The sequence below is a fragment of the Bos grunniens genome, chromosome 28, assembly GCF_055505025.1.
Source record: "Bos grunniens cultivar Pamir isolate PY7600 chromosome 28, Bosgru_T2T1.0, whole genome shotgun sequence".
Classification (NCBI taxonomy): Eukaryota; Metazoa; Chordata; class Mammalia; order Artiodactyla; family Bovidae; genus Bos; species Bos grunniens.
In genome coordinates this window covers 42,506,381-42,526,773 of record NC_141192.1, presented here as the reverse complement: position 1 = coordinate 42,526,773, position 20,393 = coordinate 42,506,381, and the positions used below count along the sequence as shown (strand labels likewise).

General features: G+C 40.0%; 1 protein-coding gene across 16 annotated transcripts in view; it reads right to left on the bottom strand.

The window, feature by feature from the left end:
- TTC13 (tetratricopeptide repeat domain 13) overlaps positions 1 to 20,393 on the bottom strand; it is a 98,890-nt gene that overhangs the window by 64,655 nt on the left and 13,842 nt on the right. For all 16 annotated transcript variants that reach the window (XR_015156621.1, XR_015156622.1, XM_086381317.1 and 13 more), the window contains exons 2-4: positions 16,224 to 16,318; positions 12,629 to 12,704; positions 9,205 to 9,275 (exon numbers count right to left, since the gene is read on the bottom strand). Coding sequence is in view for 14 of the 16 variants with exons in the window: in XM_086381317.1 (XP_086237443.1) it covers positions 9,205 to 9,275; positions 12,629 to 12,704; positions 16,224 to 16,318 (242 nt within the window). In the remaining 2 variants the exon portion in view is untranslated. The remainder of the gene's footprint in view (positions 1 to 9,204; positions 9,276 to 12,628; positions 12,705 to 16,223; positions 16,319 to 20,393) is intronic.

The window sequence follows — 20,393 nt, the reverse complement described above, 5'->3', positions numbered from 1 at the left end:
TTCTGGCTATCAGGTCCTGAGTGAAGAATTTAACAGGACTACATCAGATGATGTATCTTGCAGACCAATCTATAATCAGTTTCAAATCTGCGACTGTCTGCCAGTATTGTAGAAAAAGACATATCAACTTAAATGATAAGTAAATGGGAAAAAACAAAGGATAAGATGCTATTCACTAAAAAACAACGCCCCCCCAAAAAAGGCTACCATAAACAGAATCAGGTACACCACATCAAGTAGTAAGTTGGTACATCACTGGTTGGGGCTTCCCTGGTAGATCAGACAGTAAAGAGTTTGCCTGCAATGCGCGGGACTCAGGTTCAATCCCTGGGTCAGGAAGATCCCTGGAGAAGGAAATGGCAACCCACTCCAGGATTCTTGCCTGGGACATCCCATGGATGGAAGAGCCTGGTGGGCTACACCCCATGGGGCCGCAAAGAGTCAGACACCACTGAGTGACTAACACACAACAAGGCATCAGTGGTTACAACCCAGCCAGCAGACGGGCCTCACGGTATATGGAAAGTTGAAATAAGTAAACAATTACAGATTTCTAGCTTCTCTTGGAAAAAAAAAAATCCAACAATGACGGACTCACACTTGGGCATGAGAATGTGAGAACATGACGGCAACAACAAAACCCAACTAGAGCGAAGTACTGGATGCCTATTTACAAGGATATGCATTCACCAGCTCACCATGAGCCTCTACAGTACATCAATTCACTTTGCTCATTTAATTTGCTTCTCTGGCTCCCATATAGTCTTGGATCTCTGATTTACCACATGTGTGTATCTGACATGAAAGGCTGCCCACGCTATTTGCTAACTGGAGAATGACAGAAGAATGGCAGTCACCTCCTATAAATAAGGCTTGTGTACGATTATGTGGGTCAATATGTGCACAGAAAAATGCTCCCCAAAACACTAACGGTAATCTTCTCTGGAAAGTGGGATTACTAGATATCTTCCTATTCTGCTTAATACACTGATGCATTCCTTTTAATTGTTTAACACACACATACGTTTATAATCAGGAAAAAAAAAATGTTAAGTAAAACATATTACAGAAAGTAATAGAAAACTTTACTATCAATTGAAAATATTGTATTTAAATAAATTAAATACAAAACTTATTATAAATTATAGAAGATTTAGAAAATGAAGAAAAGCAAAAAAAAAAAGAAGGTAAAGGGCACCCTATAATTCTATCACCTGGAGATAAAACTTCAACATTTAAATATTCTTCCTGGCTGAAAGAAAGGCAGAGCAAGTAGTCTGGGAGTGGGATCCAGGGCCAGAGGTTAAGGAAAAGCAGGAAAGAGAGCTCCCCATTGAGGAATCAAACTAAGACAGTCTTCACGTGTTTCCCTAGGATGGGCACCTGCCGGAAGACAGCACAGTGACAGCAGCACCTCGTCCAGGCTGGGCAGAGCGGGGCGGCTGGAGATCCCATGCTGCTCATGCCTGCTGAGGACGGGCTCCGGTGAAAGCAAACCCCACTTTCAGATGTGTCTCCAAACACACTATCCAAGAAGCTTTTCTCCTCAACTGAGAAAATTTTTATAACAAATGACAAGAGGTAAATTAGAAAAAAAAGTATATTTAATAAAGAGTTATGGCACTGATGAACCTTCTGTGGGGCAGGAATAGAGATGCAGACATAGAGGATGCACGTGTGGACGCAGGAGGGGACGGAGCGGGTGGGATGAATCGAGAGAGTAGCATTGACGTATCTACACTGCTGCTGCTGCTAAGTCACTTCAGTCATGTTCGACTCTGTGCGACCCCACAGACGGCAGCCCACCAGGCTCCTCCGCCCATGGGATTTTCCAGGCAAGAGTACTGGAGTGGGTGGCCATTGCCTTCTCCGGACGTATCTATACTACCATGTGTAAAACAGGCAGCTAGCAGGCAGCTGCCGTATAGCACAGGGAGCTCAGCTTGGTGCCCTGTGATGACCTGCAGGTGGGATGGGGAGTGGGAGGGAGGCTCAAGAGGGAGGGGATATATGTATATTTATGACTGATTTGGGCTTCCCTGGTAGCTCAGCTGGTAAAGAATCCGCCTGCAATGCAGGAGGCCCCAGTTTGATTCCTGGGTCAGGAATATCTGCTAGGGAAGGGATAGGCTACCCACTCCAGTATTCCTGGACTTCCCCACCTGCAATGTGGGAACCGTGGGTTCGATGCCTGGGTTGGGAAGATCCTCTGGAGGAGGGCATGGCAACCCACTCCAGTATTCCTGCCTGGAGAATCCCCATGGACAGAGGAGCCTGGTGGGCTACAGTCCATGGGGTCACAAAGAGTCAGACACAACTGAGTGACCAAGCACAGCACAGCACACATGGCTGATTCATATTGTACAGCAGAAACCAATACAACATCGTGAAGCAATTACCCTCCAATAGAAAAAAATTAAAAATAAATAGTTATTCTTGTTTGACTGACATTTTCATATACCCTGTGGCCACACCAGCCACTCTGGAAGTCACCCTCATCTCCTCAGCCAACACACCTTCTCAAGAAATCCTGGCAGTTTCATCTCCTGATCCAGCAGCCACTTCCTCTCATGTGGCTACTGCAATGGCCTTAACCACTTCCTGTTTCTTCCCATCCAGTCTCCAGGCCCATATTAAGAGTTAACTAACACTAAGTCTGATCATGACACTTCCCTGGCTGAAACTATTCATTGGCTTCCCAACACCTACAACAGCAAAATTCAAACATTTTTCACTTTAAGAAATACATTTTACACTGTAACGCAGAACATTCATACATATATACATAAATATACACACAAACACATCAGAAACAAAAATTTCACTAAGTCTCATCAAGCCTTGATGTACACAGTGTTATCTGATATTTCCTTATCAGCTGTATTTCATTTAAAAAGTGTTAGTCTTGACTCATCAATTAATTTCAGCACCTACTAAAGGGTCCTCAGAATTTGAAAAACAGTGAGGTGACATCTAAATGCCTTTGCAAAAATCACTGATCACTTTTCTACATCACCATTCACCTCCTTTCACTCCCCTACTCCCAATTAATACTCTAAAAATTGGCATTACTTAGTAGTTCCCTGGAGAAGGCAATGGCAACCCACTCCAGTACTCTTGCCTGGAAAATCCCACAGACAGAGGAGCCTGGAAGGCTCCGCAGTCCATGGGGTCGCTGAGGGTGGGACATGACTGAGCAACTTCACTTTCACTTTTCACTTTCATGCATTGGAGAAGGAAATGGCAACCCACTCCAGTGTTCTTGCCTGGAGAATCCCAGGGATGGGGGAGCCTGGTGGGCTGCCATCTATGGGGTCGCACAGAGTCGGACACAACTGAAGTGACTTAGCAGCAGCAGTAGTTCCCTAGATGCAACATGGGCTCCCAAGTTGGGTGCATTTGCAAATGCTCTCATCTGCCTGAAACACTCACCCATTGTCTCTATGCCCAGGAAAATCTTTCCATCCTCCAAGTCTCAGCTTAAACACCCCCTCTTTTCTAACTCCTTACAGATGCCCCTGGAAAATAGGTATGCTCCTCTCCTCTGTTTCACTATATGTCATATGGATGTTAGTCATTCTTTCAATAAATATTTACTCAGGGCCAGCTATGAGCATGTCCCATCCCATGTGCTACAAATACCACAGGAAGAAAAACCAACACAGATGGCAAAAGATTCTTGCTTTCTTGGAGCACAGCCAAAGAACCAAAAATATAAATGTTACACCCTCAGTAAGTGTAAGAGAGATCAATGGTGCTTTATAAGATGTATAAAGATTTAAATACCTGGACTGAGATCTTAGGGGGTGGGGGAATCCCAGAATGACTGGACCAGATGGTGCAAAGACTCTGAGGGAAGCAAGGAATACGGCATCTCCAAGCTGAGGTTGGAGAAGCAGGTAGGAACCATATTAAAGATTTTTATCTTTAACCTAAAACCAACAGCAAAGTATATGAGTGTTTAAAGTACATGTTTGTATGGTGTGCACATGTGCATGTGTGTGGAGGGTGTGAGGAGAGAAGCCAGGAAATGTTGGCCCCATCTGTCATCTGGCAGATCAAAGTGGCTGGCCATGGTTTGAACAGAGCTGGGAGCAGCAGATGGATGAAGGAGATACTTAGGAGATATACAGACAGAGCTGTGATGAAGTAAGAGACACACATATGTGTGAAACATGTTGTAACCCTATGGAGGGGGCCACTCATTGAGCTTGGTGACACGAAGGTATGACTAGAGATGCTTTTTCAGTTGTGGGTGGGGGAATGTGGCAGGTTCAGGGCAGAGTATGCCGTTGAGCTGGAACCCGTAATACTAGACTATGACCGTGATAACAATCACAATAACTAAACATCCTTTGCTGCTGCTGCTGCTGCTAAGTCGCTTCAGTCGTGTCCGACTCTGTGCGACCCCATAGACGGCAGCCCACCAGGCTCCCCCGTCCCTGGGATTCTCAAGACAAGAACGTTGTTGTAAATTGAACGGACAAAACCTAAATACTTTACAGATGCATGTTATTCAAGTTTCCTCTATTATTCAACTTATTTTTTTTTTTAGAATTCTTTTCCAACAACATAAAAGAATATACAATTATTGTGTATGTGTGCTAAGTTGCTTCAGTCGTGTCTGAATCTTTGCGACCCGATGGACTCTAGCCCTCCAGGCTCCTCTGTCCATGGGGATTCTCCAGGCAAGAATACTGGAGTGGGTTGCATGCCCTCCTCCAGAGGATCTTCCCAACCCAAGGATCTAACCCACATCTCTTATGTCTCCTGCATGGCAGGCGGGTTCTTTATCACTAGCGCCACCTGGGAAGCCTCATATAATTATTGCGGTTGCTATCATACCACAATACAGTCTAGTATAACAGGTTCCTAAATTTAATTGGTAGGTTTCATTACTTTTTTTGATTGATACAACTTTATTATTTTATCACGGGCTTTGGATGTTAACAATAAGATACAATTCTTTCTTTATGAAATGTTACAATGAACTATTTTTTCAAATAAAAAATGTTTATTTCTAAAAACAATTTGAGCTCAGAATATCATTTTGAAGTATTTTTAAATACATGAGTTTAATAATATTTACACTTTATAACATTTTCAGAATTTTAAATGAATTAAACTAATATTTCAATTGTCCAATATTATTCACCTTATGCAAATACAAAATCATGATATAATAAGATAGCTTACTGGAGTCAGGTCCACTTAGATGTCTCAAATCAAAAAAAAAATTTTTTTTTAAACCCATAAATGTCTAATTTACCATACTGATTCTATTATTTACATAGTGATTTTAAAATTTACAAATATTCATTTTTCCACCACAAGGTTGGCTTTTTGTTTAAACCTGCAAGTCACTGGATCAAAGACAAGGAAGTAAAAAATGACACTGCACAGCAATGTTCGGAGGACTGAGTTCTGTGTGAGTGGCAGGTGCACATACGTATGTACATAAGCAAGACTACAAGATCACGAGCAGAGGAATGTTTTACATTTTCTCTGCTAATGTTAAAAAAACCCAAAGTTCTCTCATGAATTCAGTTCCATTACAACCAGATCAGAATCAGATGAGTTCAAAGTCACACAACTAATAGCAAAGGTCAACTGCCTCATTGAACATCATCACAGTACTTGGGTCACCCAGCCCTGCATGAGCATCGAAGCAGCACAGAAATCAGGAGAGGTTCCTGCTTTCCAGAACACTACGATGGAGGCACCAACACGTGTGGAAAGGACACAAAGACATGGATATGGAGACAACACCGATTGACAAGCTTTTAAAATCAAGAGTTTCCAACCAAGATGGACAGAGCTAATAAATCTCGCAATTGTGTTCAGCTGGAAACTGTGATGCTCAGGGAATACTGTCTTCCTTTAAAGATGTGCCAAACAACCCATATTTGGATAAATATTAAAATGAACACATTGAAACAACAAAGATTATAGAAATATCTCATAAGTTTCTTCTTGATCCTGCAACTAAGCCAATGAGAAGGTACAAAAGCTTAACATCAAAAGGTCATTCTGGAATATAAGTGTCCTCGTGCATAAATCCAAATTTCACATTACATGATCTTATATATACAGTAACTATAATAAAATCCCAGCACCCATGGCGCCATTTGTCTTCAGCTTTCTATGAATGGAATCTGATTCCATGCGTTGTTGCTTCATGCTGGAGCTTGCAGTCTGTCCAAGAGAAACATTTTGTCAAGAGTTAACGAGCTAAAAAGGAAATGGCAACCGACTCCAGTATTCTTGCCTGGGAAATCCCATAGACAGAGGAGCTGGGCCGGCTACAGTCCACGGTTTAGCAAAGAGTCAGACCAGACTTCACTGCGAAACAACAACAACAACAAACTAAAAAAACTGGAAAAGTTTGTCTGTGAACAGTTATCGCTGAAGATTTGCTAAGGTATGATTACTGGGTTAATGCTCCCAACACTGGGGACCTGGGTTCAGTCCCTGGTCAGGGAACTAGATCCCACATGCTGCAACTACAACATGGCACAGCCAAAAAAAACACGGGGTTTTTGCACATGTAGGAGGCCCTGCAAGGAGCAGATGGGTGTCTAACAGTTGACACAATGCACTGACAGAAATGACCCTCCAGTGATCCTGGGCTGAGTCCTAATGAGGCAACTCTCCATGCTTGGAGAGATACTTTATCCCTCTTCTGAATACTGGACAATAAAAATAAAAAGTATTGCTGGGCTAAAAACCAATTTCATTACTGCAAGACAAAGCATTGCTACCTTTGCCAAAGGGAGAAAAGGAAGAGCACTTAAAGAATGGTCATTCTGTGAGAATACAATTAAAGAGACTGACATGTAAATTCGGACTCACGATAAGAAAAAGAGTTTTGGTTAGAAGAGTTAGAGAAGTAGCAATAACTGTTCTTTGGACATTCACTCCCACCTGGTTGTAGAGTTCCTTGATGAGATTAGCTATCAAGAATTTGAAGAAATCAAATTCCTCTTTCATAGCAATTATGTGCACCAATTTCATAAAGCCTAATATAGAAAAACTACATCCAGAAAAGCAGGATCAAGTCTTATTAAAATTTAAAAAAGAATTTTATCATTAATATCAAATCTTTGTATTATATATTTATTGCAGTCATATAACATAAAGAAAACGTGACAGATTTTCACCAAGCTCTATACGGATGCCTCTAAACTTGCTCCTGCTTATTATTCCAGTGTGTCGTGAAAATACAATTTTCCACATGTCTTATGATGCAGAAAAGGCTGGGAAGAACCAAAACAAAAGGGAAGAGAGACATCACCAGGAAGAGCACCAGCAGGAAAGCCAAGGCACTGAGTTCCGTGTGAAGACGTGCTATGAATGAGGACACAGGCCTGTCTTCCATGGGCCTGGAGCATCTGAACTTCCTACTGCTCCCCTGACTGCCACTCCTGCCCCATCAGTAGTCTGGATCACCAGAAGCTGCAGTCTAATTTATACTCCACACATTCTCAAAGAAAATTCTATCAGCTGAAAGCAACCCAATGTAGACTGATGAAAATACTATATCAAACTTCAGTATATTAATATCTTTTCTTAGCACAAACAGAAAAATTCTGATCTACTTTCTGAACACAACTGCAAGAGAAGTTTTACAATAATAAATGGACACCAGAGATACTATAGAGTCATTAAAATAATAACTGTAGAGAAACACTGAAAAACTTTATAAAATTAAGTGAAAAGTAATACAAAATAATATATATATATTCAGTCTATAAAAAAACAAACACATACTTTGAAAAGGTCATAAACAAAAAACTTAAATAATGTTAGAGTGGCAGAATTAAGAAATTTTTTATTACTTATTTTATTTAACATTGTTGTGTTACCTTCAACTAGACAGATAATATTTTTCAAAAAGCTGAATGAACTGGTAAGACATCTGCAAGCTCAAACTGCTATCTCCTGGTTGCTATCATAAATTAACTGGTATGTGCTCTTATAAATGTATCAAAGCTCCCCTTTCAAACCAGTGCTTTCTTACCTTTTTAAATATTGCAATGCTAAACAAAAGGATGATTTTTAAAACTTTATAATCTACCCATTGTACTTTAAACTCCACTGAAGAATATTATCCCATATGACCACTCAAACACACAGCCGGTTAGATGCAAGGAGTTTAAAGTAATAACTATAAAAACATCTTATTGATTATTTGAGAGTGAAGACTAAGTTATCAACATAATTAATTCTATGTTTGAAAAGAGAAAAGAAGAGCAAAATTTTCAAAACTGAAATTTTAAAATGTAATCAGCCTGCTGAATTTTAAACTGTCTACTGGCTCTTATTGTATTAGCACAGACGAATAAGCCAGAATGGTACTTTGAGTGGCTGAAATTAACTGAGCACTTACTATATGTGCCAGGCATCTAGTAAAGTACTTTTTAAAGATACTTCATTTAAACTGAACTAGAATGTTTTTGGAGGCAGTTATTATTGTGCCCATAATCCAGGAGGTTAAATAACTTTCTAGTGAGCAGCAGAGATAGATTAGAACTCAGGTATTTCTAATCTTACTTGACCATCCTGAACAGATAATGGATAATGGCCAAGCATCTACCAGAATACAGTTAAATAATGACCCAAGATATATGGACAATAATGTCAGGCTGCATTTTACAGGTCTCCTATGCAGCTCTTATACTGAGGTATTTAAGCACTTGGTCTGAACCAGACTTTAACACAGCCATCAGTAAGCAGAGGTCCAATGCTCCTACTGAAGGGTCTTATACTTTACGGTGAGAAACAAATCCATGAGTGGACTTAACCATGCAGATCAGCACCTGCACAAAGAGTAAACATCCATAATTCCAAGAATTTCCAGTGTCTGCATCTCATGAGAGATATCAAGGTAGACAGTAAAATGAACTGAAGCTAATGTTTATCTTTCTGAAACTTGCATTTGAATCTCATCTCTGCCTGTTGATGGTGGGGAGACTACAAGCAAATTGCCTGATCTCCTTTAAAATGAAGTAACGCTGCAAAGATTCAACGAGAGCATGTTATGAGGCCTGCACCACCAAGAAAGGGCTCAGTCAGGGCTGATTTCCTTTACTTTCTTGTAAAATCTTAAAATCTATGATTTATTGCAGCAATTTAGTTACACATAAGTCCATATTTTTGTCATTACTATAAACTTGCAATTATATGATTAAGAAGAAAAATTACCTGAAGCATTGTTGAAAAATGTCTTATTGCTTCATCATAGAGACCACTGCCAATCAGCACATACGCAATAGCTGGGATAAAGAAGACAGAAACATTAAAGGAATGAATAAAGGATTTCAGACCGAAATAGGCAACTAAATTCTCTACCAAATCTTAAAAGGCAGCTCCAAGGACTAGAAGCAGTTAAAGGAAACTTAGAGTTAATGAGATGTAATTGAATTCTCCTGCCATTTGGTATTTGCTAGTCAGTCTAGTTCTATCTAGGTTTAAATTATTAAAGCCATCTATAAAACATCTGCCTGCAAAAAGCAATTATCTTTGTCTAAGCCCATCACTCGGTTTCAAATACCAAATAATCTTTATGGTATTTCCTATCTATATTTCAAAAGAGCTAGTAATAAGCCTGCATAATATCCATATAACATGGCAATGTGACTTTACTATGAACATTAGAAGAAATAAACAAAGAGCATCACATATCTCAATATCTGCAGGTGCTCAATTTACTGCCAATTACCTACTAAGAACAAAAAGAGAGGTTCCAATTACCATAGTATTATATAAGCATTAACATAATGCTTAACTGTAGGTATAATTCACACCACTGCAGTATGCAGTTGCAGTCTTTTCCCTAGCTCTTCTATTCAAAACACAGTCAAAACATTACTCAAAATATACTCTAAAGATCATAACAGTTTTTAATCAAACTGCTTATGTCAGTGGTATTTTGAAGTTAGAGTCAGGACAACCTGTTAAAACATGGCAGTATTTTGACTAAACTTCACTTGTCCAAAAAAAAAACCCAATAAATTTTAATATTCTAGAATATATTTCCACCTGCAATATTTGCCCTAATTCCCTAAAGCCCCAAATATTTCTGAAAAATTTATTCTTAATTCAATATTTGATCTTATTTGATCTATTTCTTTGCAAAAAAAAAAAAAAAAGCTTTATTGTGACCCTCTAGTTTAAGGACACAAGTGTTCAAGAAGATGGGCAACTGAAACTTTTAATGTCATTCAGTTTAAATTCCCTGACAGTAAAAAGTAGTAAATACATTAAATGCAGAAAGAGATTTTATAACTAACCTCAGAAAAGTAAAGTTCAAAACACTGAGCATCATAATAATACAAGAGCTCTGGGATGCATTCTTCAACATGAAAAGAGGTCTGTTTTCATCCTAATTTCTTTGAAAAGATAATTAAAGTCAAACTCATATTCAGAATAACAGGAGTGGATACTATTCAGATAGTTGTAGCAGATAATGGGCTAGCCAGAGACCTCTTTGGTGGGAATCAGGAGCATTAGTAGTAAAAATAACAATAACAATAATAGTAACATGCACTATATTCTTACTAGGTGCCAGGCACAATCCTAACCATTTACACGTATTGGAACTCAATTACTGTTTAATTGCAGTGAGCTAGGTACAACTGTCATCCTCATGGGCAGACAAGGAAGTGAAGCATTTAAACTGCTGAAAGACAACACTCAGTGAGACCAGGAAGCAGGCTGCCTGGCTCTAGGACCCACCATCCTAACCAACATGCTACCCCGAGAAAAATCAAGGCTGCATGGAAACTACTGCACACTGGGCTGGACTGAAAGATGGTGTGAATCCCTTGATGACTGGATGAACAGGGACTAAAACATAAAACTTTTTTTTTTTGAGTGCAGGAAGATACTTTAGAAAGCCAAGATTTGGGCTCAGACTCTCACCCTGTGACTCACCGGCTGTGTTACCACGGGGAAATTGTTCTCTCTGGGTCTTGCTTAACAAGCCTGTGGAAAATTTTCTTACATTCTTTCAGATCTAAAAATTTCAGAATTTCCTCTCTACCTTCTCATAATCAGTGAGTATCTATTGAATGAACAAATGAATGTGACCCATAAAAACAAATACAGCTTTAGCAGATAAATATTACATTTAGGAACTTGCTTAAATTGCTATTCATGGCCAAGGTGTTGAACTCCTTTCAAATAAAATCAAATGCAGCTCTCAAATCTTTCCATCTAAAAGTAGATTTTTTTTTTTTGAGAAAACCCTCAGGTAGCCCAGTGATAAAGAATCTGCCTGCCAATGCAGGAGACATAAAGAGACATAGGTTCGATCCCAGGGCTGGAAAGATCCCCTGGAGGAGGAAACGGCAATCCACTCCAGTATTCTTGTCTGTAAAATTCCATGGACAGAGAAGCCCAGTGGGCTACAGCTCATGGGGTCACAAGAGTTGGACATGACTAGCACATATATATGCATTGAAAAGTAATCTAAATCTTGTACAAAAAAATTACTACTAGGATCTAAATTTAGTTATGGGAGCTCAAAGACATAAAGAGAAAACTAGGATAAATGGAATCTCCCAGAAATTGTTATTAACCAGCAATTCCACATCTCCTTGCAACATGTATGCTTACAGAGGTCATTTTTCCAAAAAAAAATAAATACTGACGTTCAGAAGATCCTAAACCAGCTTGGAGCCTATACTATCCCAGGATGTACTAGGATTACTCTTAGAGCATAGGACAGGCCTGGCACATTTTACACTCTTAATTCATTATTTAATAAATGAATATAAGATTGAATCAAATTCAAGGATTACAAAGGAGACCAAATTTGTGATGCCTTAAAGGGTAATTCTCAAAGCTTACTCAAAGAATATAAATAAAAGGTGGTTAATATTTTCAAAATAGTGCTCAACCTTAACATAAAATGGATATGGCAGCAGAAAGGATAAAAATAATTATGTGTAAATCAGACAGAAAAATTTCTTCAGGTGCTTTGGGCTACCAGGAGCACACCCTTCTGTGAAATCTGTCCAACTGCACTCTTCAGTCCTATATTCAATTTGCTTCCACTCCTTCAAGTGTGAGCTGATTAGGCAATGATGGAGACACACCCAAAGCATATCAGACACTGGCGAAACCAGGCTGTTTCAAGACACGCCTTGAACAAGCCAAACAGCATGACCCATTTGCAGATCAGAATGAGCTCAATCTTCTATACCCACGAGTCTGGACCAACAATAACTGACTGGCCCTATGAGTAAGACTAATCAAGCCTAGCTACGTTATGACACAGAAGACTAAATGAGGTGTGGTTCTCTTCTGCTTTCACTTCTATGTTGTTCATATTTGATGACAGTATACAAATAATCTTTTAAGGGATGCTAATAGCTCGTTAGAACTCATACCATAATTAATTTCCATAGAAACACTGATTCCATCCAGACCTTTTATTTTATGACATAATAAACATCAAACCCTGACAAAGGCTGAATGCCCTACCCAAGATCAAACAGCTCATGCTGTTTGATGAGAGCCAGGCTCTGTGTCCTTTCTGCCTCACCACCCTGCCTACCCACTCTACATCTAATCATAAATTCTAGGCAAATGTCCCAAGAAAAGTCCCCAAGTCAAGCCTCACCTAATTCTTCATTTGTGCTGTCATTATCAGTAGCAAATGGGAATCTCTTTTGTTCAGCAATAGACTTGGCCTGGCTCTGAAATAAAGACAAACATACATTTTAGCTTATCTTAAATGAAGAGAAACTTACAGTGAAACCTGTATTTAAAACACTTAAAGTTACATTTAATTTATATGGAAGCAAGAAAACACTGACATTCAGTCATATCAATGATGTACTTTAAGACACATTTTGTGCTGTGACCGACTGAGTGGTTTTCGATTTCCAGGAACATCTATCTTTTTACTTTCACGAGGATTCATCTTCCTGGCTGTTTCAAAGCTCCCTCCACAGACTATTCAATGACGTCGATCACATTACAAAGATCAGATTCTAGTGACTGGTCTCCAAAGTGGCTTGATAACAGAACATTGCTTTGTAAACTGTAAAGAACTCTTTAGAAGTAAGAGACACAGGTTGTACAGGGATGACACCATAATAGGGCCAGTAAAACCTGACCAAGAAGCAAGATGCGCTTAAAACAATGCATAGCAGGCAATGAACATAACCATCCTGCCTGACACAGTACAAGAAATCACACAGACACACATATGCACACTTGGCATAACAGCTAAAGTAAAAGTGGAAACTAGGGGAAAACAAAGTAGAGTTAATTTAGTAAGTGGAGTGATTTTACAGGCAGTAACGGTCCAACATACAAAATGATAGCTCTGTTGTGCTCTGGAGACAAATCATATCTGATGATGCAAACAGCCGTCACTTTGTCAGAAGGTTTTACTGTCGATGCTATGGTATGATATGCTTAGTCTACAGGATACAGATTACAATGAGAACTTCATATCAGATTCGTCTAAGATACGATTAAAACTTGAACACAATATAGACAGGAAAAGCTAGGATGAAACTATAAAGATGTTGCTTTTGGCAAAACTTCAGGATCAGAACTCAGTGACATCTCAATTATTTGAATTCCTCTTTTTTTTTTTGTTTTAAATCTACCATATCAATGCCTACAGGCAGGTATGACAGTCAAATATTTCCCCATGGGTGACTCTTCTGACTGATGGGTATGCTCTTTAGCTAATGATTGGCTCTCATTAGCCGCAATCTCTTGGGCTTCACTGACTCTACAGAATAACAGGCATTTCCACCTATTTTCCCTATACTCTTGAAGTCCAGACTGATGTTCAGATACAGAGTGGTTTTTGGTTTGCCTACAAAACAGGCCAAGAATAAGCTACCTCTGGTTAGAACATAAGTTAGAAGATACAGCTCAGAAAAGCATCCCACCTCAGAGGACTTGGGACTTCATTCCATTCAGGACCCCAAACAAAATGAAAAAGAACTCTACTCCTTTGGGAACATTTACACTTTATTTCTTCAGTAAAACCTTGATGGCTAGAGAGGAACTCTGTCAGCTCCTTCTTGCTTTGCTCCACAGCTGGGAGCTTCCATACAAGGGAACCAGGTTCCGTTTCTTTTGAAGCGACAGATTGGACAACGCGTGAGGGCAGCACAGCGCTGTATGCACGGCCAGCCGGGACCAGACACAAGTCCTTCCTCCTTACCACCTGCTCACAGACAAACACACAGGTGTAAAACATTTCTCTAATAAATGAATTGTGTAGAGTCAAGGAAAGCAGTCTATGCTGCTGCTGCTAAGTCACTTCAGTCGTGTCCGACTCTGTGCGACCCCATAGATGGCAGCCCACCAGGCTCCCCCGTCCCTGGGATTCTCCAGGCAAGAACACTGGAGTGGGTTGCAATTTCCTTCTCCAATGCATGAAAGTGAAAAGTGAAAGGGAAGTCACTCAGTAGTGTCCGACTCTTAGCGACCCCACGGACTACAGCCTACCAGACTCCTCCATCCATGGGATTTTCCAGGCCATGAACAAGGCTTTTTAATACTTTAAAAACCTTATTATTTCATCCAGTATTCAATGAGGGTCTACCATTTGCCAAGCCTTCATGAAAAAGATGGGATGAAAACAGAAATGAAATCTCATGAAAATAAATTATTTACCAAGAAACCTCTTGAATATACTGAAGTGCGCACAGCGGAGCCGCGATGGGGGCGCGCACAGCCGGGCGGGGGCGCGCACAGCCGCACAGTGGCACGCACTGCGCGGACGGGAATTTAAAATATATATATATTCATACTGAAGAGCAGATCTGAGTTTAAAGTGTTTTTATTTTACTCTATAACAGAAGTGGGCAAGAAAAGTGTAATATGGACAAATTATCTTCCTGATCAAAAAAGAATCTCTCCCACTTCTAATATCACACCTATAGATATCTCCTGTGGACAAAGTGGGCAGCTATTATCAGAGTAGTTTAAACACAAAGCCCCACACTGCTAGTAGGTTAATTTTAATCCACCTTTCAGGTCCCTGCTTATCTTTCAAATCCTGAAAGCTGTCTTGCCTGGTTTCCCTGATATCTTCAGGAATACTGACCCTTTATTTTTCCTTCATATATTTGCACAACTGTACTTCTATATTTATTTGTATAATTATTTGATTAGTAGCTAAAGGAGCCCTAAGTCCTGGGGCCAAGGTTATTGGGCTTACCATTCTCTGGCTAAGTACTTATTTAGCACAACACTAGGCACAAACAGGTACAAAATAAATACCTGAAAAATTAACAGATAAATGAATAGTTTAACTCCCATATTTTCAACCTAGGGAAAACAAAAGGCCTAGATTAATAAGTTTTCTCCCATAGGTTTCTAGCTAGTGCCATCTTAAACTGAAATGCAACTAGTAGCTAATATTTGAGTCAGTGAGAAGGTCCCTAATAACTCATAATCTAATTGCTTCTCCAAGACAGGGATTAACCAGTTTCTACTCAAATGTCTTCAGTGATGGTTACTCACTACTTCACAAGTTAGCCCGCTCCGGTTTTGGACATGTTTTTTTCTATATCAAGTTGATGGCTATGCAATGATTTAGGTATAATCAGTTGACCATTCACTAGCTTGCAATTTCTACCCATATTCTGCAGTTCTTCCATAAAAAGACAGAGCTTTGTCTGGAAAATAAAGAGTATACTAAAGGGAAATTCTGAAGCAAAAGAAGCAAACAATCTATGTGGATGTTGAAGGAAAAGGTCTGGAGGAAAAATGTTAACCTTGGGCACTGCAAGGAGAACAGCCTCACAGAATTAAGTGTGACCAAATAACCCTTGCGCCTTGAGGCAGCTGGGCTGCAGGGGGACACACACGCACAGACAGGGACACAGTGCCAGGCGCTCATCTCCGGAATGGAGCGGTGTCTTGTACCATTTAGTTGGTACTGATAAAAAACAGACATAAAAGATACACAGGCAAGGCTAGAAAAATAAGATTATACTACACCTGCAAATCATAAGGCGCCTAGAAATAAAGTTATTTATTTTTTATTCCTTGGAACTTAAAAGTAAAAAGTCCTAGGTCCAAGTCATAAGACATAATGATTCAGTGTGAATAAACAACAGATGACCTATCTTTATTTTATGCAACTCAATTCAACACCTGGTTGATAAACAGAGGCCATCTCTGCCTTATAGAACTAGTATCACTGTGTTTCCAAAACAGGAGGCACAAAAGATACATACCAGAATCTTTTCAGTGTTAAGGGAAAGCAGAGAGTCACAGGGTGGTGATCCTTTGGGTTCACAGTCGGAGTCATGGAAATTCAAAAAGGATGACTCTGAAAAGCAAACAGTCCTTGTTATTCTCCTCACTTTAGACTTATGGCTCTTAAGCACTTAACTATGCACTGCAATGTGAAGAATCCACAAAACAAAACAAAAAAAATGATAAACATAAACAACATTAAAAGGAACATCCCATCTTTCAAAATCTTTACAAGTGGGTAACATTTTATAGTTTTCCAGAATCTTACACACCCACCAGTGATTGTCCTTGCAACAACACACACAGTGGTTAAGATTCTAACATGGGACACCTACTATTTAGCAGCGTTTACCTAGAGCCAGACATCCTGGAATGTGAAGTCAAGTGGGCCTCAGGAAGCATCACTAAGAACAAAGCTACTTGAGGTCATGGAATTCCAGTTGAGCTATTTCAAATCCTAAAATATGATGCTGTGAAAGTGCTGCACTCAATATGCCAGCAAATTTGGAAAACTCAGCAGTGGCCACAGGACTGGAAAAGGTCAGTTTTCATTCCAATCCCAAAGAAAGACAATGCCAAAGAATGTTCTAACTACCGCACAATTGCACTCATCTCACATACTAGTAAAGTAATGCTCAAAATTCTCCAAGCCAGGCTTCAGCAATATGTGAACCATGAACTTCCAGATGTTCAAGCTGGTTTTAGAAAAGGCCGAGGAACCAGAGATCAAATTGCCAGCATCCGTGGGATCATCGAAAAAGCAAGAGAATTCCAGAAAAACATATATTTATGTTTTATTGACTATGGTAAGCCTTTGACTATGTGGATGACAATAAACTGTGGAAAATTCTTCAGGAGATGGGAATACCAGACCATCTGACCTCCCTCTTGAGAAACCTGTATGCAGGTCAGGAAGCAATGGTTAGAACTGGACATGGAACAACAAACTAGTTCCAAATAGGAAAAGGGGTACGTCAAGGCTGTATACTGTCACCCTGCTTATTTAACTTATATGCAGAGTACATCATGAGAAACACTGGGCTGGAAAAGGCACAAGCTGGAACCAAGATTGCCGGGAGAAATATCAATAACCTCAGATATGCAGATGACACCACCCTTATGGCAGAAAGTGAAGAACTAAAGAGCCTCTTGATGAAAGTGAAAGAGGAGAGTGAAAAAGTTGGTTTAAAGCTCAACATTCAGAAAACTAAGATCATGGGATCTGGTCCCATCACTTCATGGCAAATAGAGTGGGAAACAGTGGAAACAGTGGCTGAATTTATTTTTTGGGGCTCCACAATCACTGCAGATGGTGATTGCAGCCATGAAATTAAAAGAAGCTTACTCCTTGGAAGGAAAGTCATGACCAACCTAGATAGCATATTAAAAAGCAGAGACATTACTTTGCCAACAAAGGTTCGTCTAGTCAAGGATATGGTTTTTCCAGTAGTTATATATGGATGTGAGAGTTGGACTGTGAAGAAAGCTGAGCGTGAAGAATTGATGCTTTTGAACTGTGGTGTTGGAGAAGACTCTTGAGAGTCCCTTGGACTGCAAGGAGATCCAACCAGTCCATCCTAAAGGAGATCAGTCCTGGGTGTTCATTGGAAGGACTGATGTTGAAGCTGAAACTCCAATACTTTGGCCACCTGATGGGAAGAGCTGACTCATTGGGAAAGACCCTGATGCTGCGAAAGACTGAGGGCAGGAGGAGAAGGGGATGACAGAGGATGAGATGGTTAGATGGCATCACCAACTCAATGGACGTGAGTTTGGGTGGACTCCGGGAGTTGGTGATGGATAGGGAGGCCTGGCGTGCTGCGGATCACAGGGTCGCAAAGAGTCGGCCATGACTGAGTGACTGAACTGAACGGAACTGAACGAGAGGTTAAAAAAAAGTCACCAAGAGAAGAGCAAAGTTAAGCCAGGAAGACCTGATGTTGAAAGGTATGTGCTAAGGAAATTTCACGGTATTCCAGAGGTTAAGAATCTGCCTGCCAGTGCAGGGGACAGAGGTTCTACCCCTGGTCCAGAAGGATTCCACAGGCCACAGGGCAACTAAGCCCATTTGCCACAACTGAGCCCACACTGTTGAGCCTGGGAGCCACAACCACTGAGCTTATGTACTGCAACCACTGAAGCCCTTGCCCGGGAGCCCATACATCACAACCAGAAAGGAGCCCCCACTCACCACAACTGGAGAAAGCCCACGTGTAGAAATGAAGACTCCACGCAACAGAAAAACTAAATACATAAATTTTAAATTTTTAAAAGATATGTACCCAGGGTCTAGTATCTAGAATATAAAAAAATTTGTAAAATTCAACAAAAAAAGGACAATCCTATTTAAAAATGAGCAAAGGACTTGAATTGGCAACTCTCCAAAGATATACAAGCAGTGAGTACATGAAAAGATGCTCTACATCATTACTAATTAGTGAATACGAATTAGTGAGGTACCACTGCACACCCACTGGGATAGGTACAATTTTCTAAAATGGGAGATCACAAGTGCTGACAAAGATAGAGAAATGAATCCTTGTGCAATGTTGATGGGGATGTAAAATGGTGTGATCACTGTAGAGTTGGGTGGTTCCTCAGAAAGTTAAACACAGAATTACCATCTGGTCCCACTACTGCACTCCTAGGAGCATACCCCAAAGTGACTACTGGGCCTCTAACAAGTACACATACGCACATATTCATAGCAGCACTACTTACAATAACCAAAAGGTGGAAACAGCCTAAATGTCCATCAACAGATAATGGACAAACAAACTGGGATACATATATACAACAGAATATTATTCAGCCTTAAAAATGAATGAAGTCCTGATACGTATTACAACATGTAAGAACCTCCAAAGCAAAAACTAAGTGAAAGGAACTCGACACAAAAGGTCACGTAGAGTATGATTCCGTTTATATGAAATACCCAGAATAGGAAAATCCACAGACACAGCCTGTGCCTTGGAGGGGAATGCCGTAGGAGTTTACCTTGGAATGATGGGACATGTCTTAGGGTAACTGCACTAACCAGTGTACTAAACACCCCGAGCTTGTCCACTAGAGAATGGTTAACTTTTTGTTATGTGAATTTTGCTTCAATAAATTATTTTTTTAAATGTGCTCTAATTCAGCAGTCATGTTCAAGGAACCACATGAACCAATTTAGCTGAATTCTCACTTGAGCCCTGGTGGAGAGCAGAGACTGAAGCCGGAATGTTAAGTCTCACAAAGCACAGAGGGGTTTCAAGGATGGATGGGTTCAGACTGGGGTGCAGAAAGGGGAGGAGTATTCCAGGCAGGAGGAGTGGTATACAAAAAGACAATGGCAAGCAAATGCAAAGGGGCAGTGGGCTGACAACCCTAGCTAGGAGGGAGCTGCTGCTGGAAAATAAAAAAATATGAGTTTAAAAGGTAAGTGGTCAGACTAGGGTAAGTAATGGACCCAGAGAAAGACTTTAGTCTGACAAGAATGAAGAAGCAGTAATGCTTGTTAATCAGTAGTTGAGTATGCGTTAATTTATAACCTCTCTCTCCTACCTTTTAAAAAAGGTACAATTTGCGAACTTACCACCCACTGAGCACTGTGCTAAAGCACTGCACAGACATTGGCTGTATTCCAACAATCCCTCCACTCTGTGGGATTCTTTTCAGTTTCAACAAATAAACATCTATATAATTTAAAACAGCTATACAGCATTCCATTGCATAGAATTTAACCACACTCCTCACATTGAATACTTAAGATGTCCTTTCTTATTTCCTTAATATAGATACTGTTTCAGCGAGTATCCTTGGGCTATATTTTTTGCAAATTTACCCAACTGGGCAATTAAAGTGTAACACATGTAATTGCTGAGGCAAAAATTCTAACACTTTCCATTATATTGCTCCATTTCCATCCCAATACTTAAAAGTAATTTCATTCCTGTTTGCAGTGTATAGCATCACTATCTCTCTCTAGAGTATTGCCATTATTTTCACCTTTCCCAATCTGAACACAGTACTAGTAAGAGTAACCTTTTGATTTATTGGCCATTTGTATCTCTTTGTAAATTCATGTTGTTGTTGTTGTTTAGTCGCTAAGTCATGTCTGACTCTTTGCAACCCCATGGATTGTAGCCTGCCAGGCACAAAGTCCA